This window comes from Staurois parvus, unplaced genomic scaffold (assembly GCF_062004578.1).
Source record: "Staurois parvus isolate SC_StPar_1 unplaced genomic scaffold, SC_StPar_1.0 ptg000034l, whole genome shotgun sequence".
NCBI lineage: Eukaryota > Metazoa > Chordata > Amphibia > Anura > Ranidae > Staurois > Staurois parvus.
The window spans coordinates 1,162,565-1,174,837 of record NW_028317830.1 but is presented as its reverse complement, the minus strand read 5'-3'; the positions used below and the strand labels follow the sequence as shown (position 1 = coordinate 1,174,837).

The 12,273-nt window shown below is 44.1% G+C and overlaps 1 protein-coding gene across 1 annotated transcript in view; it reads right to left on the bottom strand.

Moving 5' to 3' along the window:
• The window catches only part of LOC149470667 (uromodulin-like), a 55,809-nt gene extending 44,296 nt beyond the window's left edge, over nt 1-11,513 (bottom strand). The window contains exons 1-4 of the mRNA XM_089661613.1: nt 11,402-11,513; nt 5,121-5,198; nt 4,042-4,197; nt 2,934-3,172 (exon numbers count right to left, since the gene is read on the bottom strand). Coding sequence (XP_089517739.1) covers nt 2,934-3,172; nt 4,042-4,197; nt 5,121-5,198; nt 11,402-11,486 — 558 coding nt within the window. The 5' untranslated portion in view covers nt 11,487-11,513. The remainder of the gene's footprint in view (nt 1-2,933; nt 3,173-4,041; nt 4,198-5,120; nt 5,199-11,401) is intronic.
• Nucleotides 11,514-12,273: the final 760 nt, after the last annotated feature.

The window sequence follows — 12,273 nt, the reverse complement described above, 5'->3', positions numbered from 1 at the left end:
GAGTTTCTCTTTCTCGATCAGCCTTGTCCCGCCCAGTACACCCCCGCTCCGCCCTCTAGTAAAACACTCCCCCTCACTCCTATAACCCTTCCCTGCAAAATAAAGTTAACCCCTTCCTCCCCAGTGCCATTAGTACAGTGTCAGTTTTTTGCACTGATCACTGTATTAGTGTTTTTGGGAATGTCTGTGACCCCAAGTCAGTACCCCCCAATGTCAGAATGTCCGCCGCAGTCCCGCCATAAGTCGCTGGTCGCCGCCATAAGTCACTGATCGCCATCATAATTCGCTGATCGCCGCCATTATTAGTATAAAAAAAACCCTAAAAATCCCAGTATCTTTCCCGCCATTTGTAAACGCTATAACTTTCATGTAAACCAATTAATTTACACGTATTGGTTTTTTTTTTAGCAAAGACATGTCGCAGAATGCATTTTGGCAGAAATTTATGACTAAATTTGATTTTTGCATTTTTTTTTACTGGACATGTTTTATAGCAAAAAGTCCAAAATATTGTTTTTTTTCCTCAAAATTGTCAGCCTTTTTTTTTATAGCGCAAAAAATAAAAACCGTACAGGTGATCAAATACCACCAAAAGAAAGCTCAATTTGTGGGGAAAAAAGGTTGTAAATTTCATTTATGTACCGTATTGCATGACCGCGCAATTGTCCGTTAAACTAGCGCAGCGCTGTATAGCAGAAAAATGGCGTAAATTGCAGTATTTATACTATAGTTTGTAGACGCTATAACACAAAGCAATCAATATACACTTATTGGGATTTTTTTTACCAAAAACATTGAGCAGAATACATTTTGGCCTAAATTTATAACCAACTTTGAGTTTACTATATATTTTTTATAGCTGAAAGTAAAAAATATTGTATTTCTTCAAAATTTTTGGCCTTTTTATGTTTATAGCGTGAAAAATAAAAAGCGCACAGGTGATCAAATACCACCGAAAGAAAGCTCTATTTGTGTGATAAAAAGGACGTAAATTTAGTTTGGGTGCAGCATTGCATGACCGCGCAATTATCAGTTGAATTAGTGCAGCGCCGAGTAGCAAAAAGAGGCGTGGTCATTAAGGGGGGTAAATCCTCTGGAGGGGGAGGGGTTAATATCACTTTAAATGAATTACTGACTAGAACTTGGTAGGTTTGTCAGTAGAGATGAGCGAATCGAACCAGGTGAACCGGAATTCGATACGAATTTCAGGAAAAAATTTGCCGATCAGCCGGCAAAAGTGTTCCTGCAGAGAGCTCCGCTATTTCTGACAGTTCTCTGACAGTTCCTTCACATGTAAAGCGGTTGAAACATTGTATCTGTTAGTTTCCATTTAGGATACAGATGTTTCAACCGCTGTACATGTGAAGAAGCTGTCAGAGAACTGTCAGAAATAGAGGAGCTCTGCACATACACTTTTTGCCGGTTTGGAATTCTTATTTTCATCCTACTTCTTCTTCTTCTTCATCCTCCTCCTCCTCAGAAGAAGAAGAGGATGAGGATGAGGATGAAGAGGAAGAAGAAGAAGAAGTAGGATGAAAATAAGAAGAATTCCAAGCCGGCAAAAAGTGTATCTGCAGAGCTCCTCTATTCTGCAGATACACTTAGAGGAGCTCTGCAGATACACTTTTTGCCGGCTTGGAATTAATCTTATTTTCATCCTACTTCTTCTTCTTCTTCTTCTTCATCCTCATCCTCATCCTCGGAAGAAGAAGAAGAGGATGAGGATGAGGATGAAGAAGAAGAAGTATGATGAAAATAAGAATAATTCCAAGCCGGCAAAAAGTGTATGTGCAGAGCTCCTCTAAGTGTATCTGCAGAGCTTCTCTAAGTGTATCTGCAGAATAGAGGAACTCTGCACATACACTTTTTGCCGGCTTGGAATTATTCTCATTTTCATCCTACTTCTTCTTCTTATTCCTCTTCATCCTCTTCTTCTTCTTCTGAGGATGAGGATGAAGAAGAAGAAGAAGTAGGATGAAAATAAGAATAATTCCAAGCCGGCAAAAAGTGTATCTGCAGAGCTCCGCTATTTCTGACAGTTCTGTGACATTCACTCCATACAGCGGTTGAAACATTGTATCTATTTGTTTCCATAAATGGATCAATTTATGGAAACAAATAGATACAATGTTTCAACCGCTGTATGGAGTGAATGTCACAGAACTGTCAGAAATAGACAGAAACTGTCACAGAACTGTCCTTCTTCTCATCCTTCTCCTTCTTCTCATCCTTCTCCTTCTTCTCATCCTTCTTCTCATCCTTCTCCTTCTCCTTCTCCTTCTTCTCATCCTTCTCCTTCTTCTCATCCTTCTCCTTCTCCTTCTTCTCATCCTTCTCCTTCTCCTTCTTCTCATCCTTCTCCTTCTCCATCTTCTCATCCTTCTCCTTCTCATCCTTCTCCTTCTCCTTCTCCTTCTCCTTCTTCTCATCCTTCTCCTTCTCCTTCTCCTTCTCCTTCTTCTCATCCTTCTCCTTCTTCTCATCCTTCTCCTTCTTCTCATCCTTCTCCTTCTCTTTCTTCTCATCCTTCTCCTTCTTCTCATCCTTCTCCTTCTCCTTCCTCATCTCCAAGGGCATTTAAATTAAAGGTACAGTGTTCTGCACTAATTTAAAGGCTCTCTGAAGCCTAGAAACCCTTTTTATAAGTTAACTTCGTAGCGAATTAATTCGCATCGAATCGAATTTCTTCCTGAAATTCGGCGAATCAGCCGAATCGAATTTTTGAATAATTCGCTCATCTCTATTTGTCAGCTTTAATAAATGACCTCCCCCTCCCTGTAGATTGTAAGCTCCATGAGCAGGGCCGTGATATTCCTTCTGTATTGAACTGTATTGTAATTGTACCGCCCCCCTTTATATTGTAAAGCGATGCGCAAACTGTTGGTGCCATATAAATCCTGTATTATATTAATAATAATAAATGAGTTCCATACCCGGGACTCTGTGGCCGATAGCAGTGAATAGACTTCCTTCACCAGGGTTGTATTTGTATAATCTAAAGATGATGCATCTGTTAGTACAATGATGAATGACTGGTCGGGGGAGAACTGGAGAGCCAGCTTGATTCCCGTTACTGACATTTCCGGACAGTCTCCACCGCCTATGGCTTCCAGATTGTCAAAGAAATGACCAAATTCAGCCATTGAGTTAGTGATCCTGACCGGTCCCACATCTGAAAAAATGAAATATCAATCAGTTTAGTTCTGTACCGAGATATAAAGAACCTAAAACACTTCTATTAAATAAGCGGCTAGAACCAGCTGTTGTGGAGTGTGCAGACTCCGATCGTAATGGGAATTGTCTTCCCTATTTATTCATCAAGTTTGACCTCCACCTTCATCCACTGAGATCAATTTCATCCGGAAACTCCCCATCTTTCAACGGTGAGAATCCCCCTGCATGGTTCATTCCTAATTGAATAGATGGTCTCTATTGTTTCTTCAGTCTTAGAAAACTCAATTCTATGGCTGCTTCCATTTATTGGGGGAGTAGAGCCACTAAAGGGTTGTGGGCCAAGCTGAAGCTTGGGGCAGGGAAGGCCTTGGCATTTATATGATCAGAAGGGCTGGAGGGGTCGTTGGGACACTGTGTACTGAGTGTATTCTTACTTTAATGGGTTAATGGCTTTGGTCCACTTGTGATGGTGACCTCAGAAGATGGTGCTGGGCATTGTGGCATTTACGTGCAGCTGGAGTAAGTGGAGTGCTGAATATCGGGCTTTAGTTGGGAGCAATCCAGTTGGATGGCTGTATTTGTAAGTATATAAGGCTGTGAACGTTCTGACAGATAAAGACTTTGATTGGCACAATGCTAAGAGGCCATGTGTGCTAATACTGTAACTACCAATGAAGAGCATCGTGAGTGTGGGGGTGGGAAGAAGAGAAGAATTGCTTTTCGCAAAGGGGACCCCTATGGTAAGTCCATACCTAGGGTAAGTGTAAACATTAATCTAACTCTTCTCAATGCAAAATAGTACATTTGGGAGGGATCTTTGATAATGTTTTGCTTCTGTTGGTTATGATATGAAGAATAAAGTCATACCAGGATCATTGAACTCCACCATGGTATACTGCCGGAAACCACATGGAAATTTGAGATTCACACGTTCAAGTAGCCACTTGTTCACGATTTTAAGTTCCATGAAGTCATCGTACATGCTTCCTGTGGTGTCCACTGCATAGGTCAAGGAGGGAGACTCTGGGGGAAAGAAAAGCTTCAAGTGGAAGACTATCCAAAAAGTGATCCTTGTGTTTTATTCCGGTGTACTCAGTCCCTTTCTGACTACTACTTCTCTGTCCCCCTCCTTCTATCTGTCTCCTCCATTACTGCTCTCTCTTGCTCTTTCCTTCTCTTTCTCTATCCTCTCTTCTCTCTCATTCTTCTCTCTGTCTCGCTCACCTCTCTTTCCCTCATCCCCCCCTTTCCCCCCTCTATTTCTTGCTGTCCTTGTCTCTCTCTCCAGCTTCCTCTCTCTCTCTCCTCTCTCACTCCCCTCTTCTCTCTCCCCTTCAATATATCTTTTAGTTCTTTACTTTGCTCTCTCTCTGACCCCCCCCTCTCTCTCTCTCTCTCTCTCTCTCTCGTTCTCTTCCCCTCTCTTCTCCTCCTTCCTCTCTCTATCCTCTCTTCTCTCTCATTCTTCTCTCTGTCTCACTCACCTTTCTTTCCCTCATCCCCCCCCTCTATTTCTTGCTGTCCTTTTCTCTGTCTCTACCTTCCTCCCTCTCTCACTCCCCTCTTCTCTCTCCCCTCCCTGTCTCTCTCTCCCCTTCAATATCTCTTCTAGTTCTGTACTTTCCTCTCTGACTCCAGCTCTGATTCCCCCTCCTCCCTATATCTCCTCCCTCCCTCTCTCTCTCTCTCTCTTTCTCTGTTTCTCTCTCTCCCCCCCCCCCCCCTCCGTCTCTCTCCTCTCCCCCCCCCTCTCTCCCCCTCCTCCCTCTCTCTCTCCCCCCCTCCTCCCCCTCTCTCTCTTTCTCCTTCTATCTCCCATTCTCTCCCTATATCTCTCTCTCTCTTTCTCCTTCTATCTCCTGCTCTCTCCCCCTCCTCCTTCTCTCTCCTCTCTGCCTCCATCCTTCTATCTCTCTCTCTTTCTTTCTCTCTCAGCAGGAATTTACCTTCTTTGATGCATGTACTACGTCCATCAGGTCCATCAGGTCCATCAGGTCCATCTGGTCCATCAGGTCCGTCCTGACCTATAAAGATACAAAACATCTAAATGTAAATTCACCCAAAACTGTTTTTTTTTTCTAGTTTGCTTGAAGTAATAGAAGGTTGCATCTTCTGTTAGATTTTGATTGCCCTGGGCTCTCCAGTTGTGTGGCTCTTCACACAACTTCCGCTCACTGGATATTTTCTCTTTTTCGGACCATTCTCTGTAAACCCTAGCGATGGTTGTGTGTGAAAATCCCAGGAGATCAGCAGTTTTTGAAATACTCAGACCAGCCCGCCTGGCACCAACAACCATGCCACATTCAAAGTCACTTAAATCCCCTTTCTTCCCCATTCTGGTGCTTAGTTTGAACTTCAGCAAGTTGTCTTCATCATGTCTAGATGCCTAAATACATTGAGTTGCTGCCATGTGATTGGCTGATCAGCAATTTGTGTTACCAAGGACTGAACAACAGGTGGACCTAATAAAGTGGCTGGTGAGTGTATGTATCTTGTAGAATAATGATAATACAAGGCAGTTCACTTATTGTAGGTTATCAGGAAAAAAATGTATCTGTTAGTAAATTTTCCAGGTTTTGTCAGGAAAAAAAGTTGTAGGGTAGGCAACCCCGAATTAAAGGAAACCTGACCTGAAAACCATTCAAATCTTGGTAGGCAAAGATTTCCAAAGTGTTACTAAAGAAAATCGCACAAATGGAAACCTGAGCCAAGGAAGTTATATTTGTAAGCTAAGGTGAGTCTCTAAATAGTTACAGAATTCCATATCCAGACACCAATCAGGTAACAATTGGCAGCAGTGTAATTATTAATGAAACAATGTATCAAAAGCCTCATGAAGTGACACAGTCAGCACCACCTGAATAACAGCCTGAGCAAGCAGCCCCATCAGTACTGTGGGAAAAGGAACCAAACATGGTTCTCTGAAACTGAGATTGTAATGTAAAGCCCATGGTGTCATACATCCAGCACACTTCTCTAAAAGAGCAAGTCAACACAGTAAAGTGCGCAGACTAAGTGTAGTTTTCAGGAGCGTGTAAACGTTCTTGTTCTTTGACAGCTGATGATCTCATTCCTGCATCCAAGTTTTGACTATGCTGCATCCCTGTCTGTCTGTCCACCTTCAAGGTGATTGATGTGGCCAGTCTCTGGGTGGAGACCAAGCCTGATTTAAGCCAGCCAAGCCTGCAGTCTCATACTTGTGATATTGCATTTGTAAAACATGCTGCAAGCTCCCTGTGTGTCCTCGCTGCTCAGCTGTTTGGATTCCCTCATTGATGACCTCGGATCGCATTTCAACTATTCTCTGAACTCTGCCTGCCTTTTGACTATGGATCTGACTCTGACTATCCTGAACCTTGCCTGCCTTGTACCTGGACTGTCATTGGACCACTCTGACTGTCTGCCAGCTGCAAGTACCTATCTGCTCTGCTCAGTTTGCACCTGCTCCAGCATGGTAGCCAGGAACAATAGCATTTTGTATTAGTCCTGGGGGTCAATCGAGTACTGGTAGTCCTGCTTGCCTTATGGGAAAGGGGGCTGGTATAGGTGAAGAACACAGAATCCAGTTATAGTGTCTGACCACCTGTGTTAGGGGTAAGCGTGACAGCAGTAGATACTACAAAATTAATTAAAACAACAACAATTAGCAACTCACAAAAGGATTAATGTAAAATTCTTGTCGTCACAGTCAAGAAGGGGTCTTACCCAGAGGGGGCATCAGTGAATAGGCAGAGTAGTAACATAGGCAGAATGACCTGTAGCAACTGGGAAGACAGCAAGAGGGCACCAATCTAAGTGCAGTGGACAAGGGAAGTAAATTCACACCAAGCAACTGGCAACTCACTCGTATTGTGTAAAGATGGCTTGTATGTAGTCCTATGAAGGTTTTGTCCCGGGTCAGTCTGCTGCTGCAGTTTCTGGATCCAAAGGGTTAACACTGCTGCTGGGAAGTGGTGGCATGGTGTCCTAGAAGACAAGGCAGTTCCTACCCAAGTCTTCCTGGCCTCCTAAGACACCATGCCACCACTTCCCAGCAGCAGTGCTACCTCCTTGGATCCAGAAACTGCAGCAGCAGACTGACCCAGGACAAAACCTTCATAGGACTACATACAAGCTGTTCTTACACTATCAGAGTGAGTTGCCAATTGCTTGGTGTGCCCAGGGGCGGACTGACAACTCATGGGGCCCCCAGACAATAGGGGATCATGGGGCCCCTGTGTCCTTGCCCACACTCAAAGCACACCCAAAAAAGCCTTTAAAAGGTACCAGGGGCATCTCATGGAGCCCCCTACTGACCCCGGGCCCCCAGGCAGTGCCCGAGTGCCTGAATGGTCAGTCCGCCCCTGGGTGTGACTTTACTTCCCTTATCCACTGCACTTAGATTGGTGCCCTCTTGCTGTCTTCCCAGTTACTACAGGTGTCTTTCCTGCCAGTGTTCCTACTCCACCTATTGCCCCTTTCTGGATTAGACCCCTTCCTGACTGTGACGACAAGCATTTTACATTCATCCTTATGTGACTTGCTAATTGTTGCTGTTTTCATACATTTTGTAGCATCTACTACACGAAAGCCGGCCATACATTTTGTCTGGTTCAGCAGGGACCAGCAGAGATTCGGACCATGTATGGGCAGGCTGAATGTACAATGTGGGTGCAACCAGCCTATTTGATTGTACATGTGATTATTACTAGAGGCTATTATAGCCACTAGCAGTAATCACTGTGTTTTCCCGGCACGGATGGCCCCCTTATCCCCCCCCCCCCCCCCCACCAGGAGAAAACAGTTGCTCCACCGAATCCCCCATTGAGCACCTAGAACATATTCAAGACATGCACCTGAGATTATATACAAATGGTGACCCAGAACTCTTAAGATATTGGGCAGATGATCCCATGCTCAGAAATGTGCAACCAATGGCCCTAACCACAATGGCCCTAACTGCAATAATCTAACCACAATGGCCCTGACTTCAATGGCCCTACCTGCAATCACCTAACCACAATGGCCCTGACCGCAATGGCCCTACCTGCAATCACCTAACCACAATGGCCCTGACCGCAATAATCTAACTACAATGGCCCTAACTACAATGGCCCTAACTGCAATCACCTAACCACAATGGCCCTAACTGCAATAAACTAACTACAATGGCCCTAACTACAATGGCCCTAACTGCAATCACCTAACCACAATGGCCCTAACTGCAATAAACTAACTACAATGGCCCTAACTACAATGGCCCTAACTGCAATCACCTAACCACAATGGCCCTGACCGCAATGGTCCTAACTGCAATAATCTAACCGCAATGGTCCTAACTGCAATGACCTAACCAAAATGGCCCTGACCACAATAAACTAAGCACAATGGCCCTACCTGAAATCACCTAACCACAATGGCCCTAACTGCAATGGCCCTAACTGCAATAACCTAACCGCAGTGGCCCTAACTGCAATGGCCCTAACTGCAATGACCTAACCACAATGGCCCTAACTGCAATGACCTAACCGCAATGGCCCTAACTGCAATAACCTAACCACAATGGCCCTAACTGCAATGGCCCTAACTGCAATGACCTACCACAATGGCTCTAACTGCAATGGCCCTAACTGCAATGACCTAACCACAATGGCTCTAACTGCAATGACCTAACCACAATGGCCCTAACTGCAATGACCTACCACAATGGCTCTAACTGCAATGGCCCTAACTGCAATGACCTAACCACAATGGCCCTAACTGCAATGACCTAACCACAATGGATCTAACTGCAATGGCCCTAACTTCAATAATCTAACCACAATGGCCCTGACCGCAATGGCCCTAACTGCAATAATCTAACCGCAATGGTCCTAACTGCAATGACCTAACCAAAATGGCCCTGACCACAATAAACTAAGCACAATGGCCCTACCTGAAATCACCTAACCACAATGGCCCTGACTGAAGATCTTGGAGAACCCATGTCTCGCCCAACAGTTTTATATAAAGACAATCAAAGATGTATAAAGCTTTCAAAGACTGAAAGGATCAATGCCATAAGCAAGCACGTTGATGTTGAGTTTCAATACCTCAGAGACCTCATGGAACAAAATTTGCTTGAAAACTGTGAAACTTCTAGCAAAACCACTTCCAAAGCCAAAGTTTGAAAAGCTCTGAAAGAAGGTGAGACGCATATGAGAATGTCTTTGTTAGATCTGCGAGAAGTTGAAGGGAAAGTTCCATATGGCAAAACATTGGTATAGAAAACATGAAACATGTGATCGCAGCTTGTCAAAGATCACATGGTCTCTGGATAGCTGAAATGTTATGTGTTTCAAATGTCTCGAGACTGTGGGAAGCCATTCATTTTAATCTGTCTGGTGGGTGTGCAGGAGGATCAGCAAGGTGCATCCATTGCTCAGCACCAGGGGCGGACTGACAACTCATGGGGCCCCCGGGCAATAGGGGATCATGGGGCCCCTGTGTCCTTGTCCAAACTCAAAAAAGCCTATGAAAAAGGCACCAGGGGCATCTCATGGGGCCCCCTACTGACCCCGGACCCTCGGGCGGTGCCCGAATTTCCAAATGGTCAGTCCGCCCCTGCTCAGCACTACTAATATGCTATGATTATGTATACATTTCTATCTGGTGATGAATATACCGTATGTGAAGGGACATGAGAGCATTGATACAATTCTATACAATAAAGTGATCACTTCCACATGTACAGTATATCTAACAATATTTAGAAATGATTCCCCCCCCTCCATCATCTTCTACTCTTCTCCTTTACCCAAGTAATCAACACCTCCCTTCCCAATTGAGTCAACTGAAACCTTGCCTAGCCCTGGCTATATATCCCTGACAAGTCAGGCTACCCCTCCTTATTGATTATTAATCACATTTGCATAGACACCCTTTGAAATGTATTACAATCAGAATTCATACATCTAAATGTTTCCACTGCTGTGTATCTGCCCCTTCTACAGACCCGGTCTCTGTCATCCACTCCATATATCTTCCTGAAGACCCTTTGCAACAGTTCACCACTTCAAACCACCTGCTGTAACCATGTCTCCCTGATTGTCAATTGCTTCTTTGTTTACTCCGAAACTGCTTTGTGCTCTTTTTCAATAAAACTTTATTGGAACAAAAGAAAAAAAGAGAAATGATAAATTAGGAGTCTCAGTGGAGTCCCTTAAATCCTAGACCCAGGCTGTACATGAAGCCCCAACCTCCAAGTTGACATACACCCCCCCCCCCCCCCCCTAGCATTCAGCCATTCATTTCCAGAGCCTACACGGCCCACTGAAGTTCTGGCATTTGACAGTAGAATGATGAGGGTTCCAAGATCAATGGGAATTCATTTTACTCAGTCAGATATGGGGGTGAGTGAAATGAGTTTCCATTTCCATGAAATTCCAGAAAAAATGAAGGGATCTGGCCATTTTGGCGCAATGAATAAGAGTCAATAGGAAAGGCAAAATGAAGGCGGGGTTTTGGGTGGTCCGTAGAGGGATTATTAGTATTAAAAGAGAAGTTTGGACTTAAAAAAAAAAATGATACTCTCTGATGCTGCATCTGTCCCTTTCCAGCTCTGCAGTGAGAGCTGAGCGATCAAACACCGTTGATTGCTCAGTTGTCCCCTCCACTCTGAGCTGAAGGCAGTGACTGTCAGTCTCAGGCTCTCTGCTCTGCCCCTCCAGTACTCAATGGAGAGCTGGGCTGTGGAGGGGGCAGAACGACCGGCTCAGGCTCTCATTGAAGCCAGGTGCTAGATGCCGGTCCAGGCCTCTGGGTGGATTCTGACCATTTGGTCAGGATCTTTTCTTGGTCAGGATCTTTTCAGAGCCTGGGCCAGCTTAGTGACATCAGCCAACAGCAGAGTTTCACCCAACAGCAGAGTTTCACCCAACAGAAAACAGGTCACAGGAGTGCAGTACGAACTGTGCAGCCAAAGTAGCTTTAATGGTTCATGAAGGGGTAGGGAAGCTCCTTTCACCTCTCTTGGACCTGTTCTTCACCAAAAAGAGAAACCAATTTTGTGAAATTTTGCCAAAAACCTAATCTATTTAATTAAAACCACTGCATTCATCCCTTGGCAAAATTCCAGGCCCCATGTAAAGCCTGGGCTGAGGATCCAAGGGACAAATATAAAGCAAGGTAGGTAGGAGACACCAGAAAACACAGAACTGCATTGGAACAGGTTTAGGTAATCCCTTTATATAATGTGTAGGTTACATACCATGCTGTTCGTTTGCTTGGTCTGCTGTGTAGGTCACCACTGATGTACAGGACAAGATCAGCAAGATCACGAGAGGCTTACACATGGTGGTTCTGGAACCTGGAGCGTCTTCCCTTTCGCGAGGTGCCAATATGACAATGTCTTCATCTCACCCAGCCTTTATATATCCTTTTAGAAGGAAGTAAAATTTCAGGTCACTTGATGTTGATGACCACGTTTACAGTCTCACGTAAGTTCCATTTTTCATCTTATAACCTGAAAAAATTTGATCGTGTTTATTGCCAAATATGATTTCCCCTATTTTTATCTCCATGTGGTAAAGTGTTGCCTTCCATCCAATGTGGGTGTTTATTGCCTTTGATTATCTATTGAAAGTGTAAAGTTGTTTAGAGTTTATAGTTGTCAGATTATCCTTTAGGTGCCATTCCTGAATAGACTGTCTCTGTTTACTGTAAATGGCCACAATAAGAAGAAAGGCTGTGACCTCTATAAAGTAAAAAGGCTGCAAAAAATAGCATTTTATTTGCCTGTTGGTATAAAGAGGCAGCAAGAAGGATGGTCCAGCAGTCTCTGAATGCCGGAAACCATGAAGCCCAGACTAAACTATTTATCAGAAGAGCCGTGCCCCTGCTGGCATTTCAAAACAAACTATTCCATTTTGACTAAAAACATATGTTAATGCACAAAAAAAGGAATAAAATAATATATAATAAATCTCTTCAATACATGTATATTTACTGTGTTTCTTCCCTCTAAAGGCCCTGCAAGTATGGAAATTATCCGTTGACCTGCCATAAATGCATTCAGATCCCAAGTCCTGTTGTGGGCTGACAACACAATGTTTTTAGGGATGGAGTGGTGTCAGCCCTGTC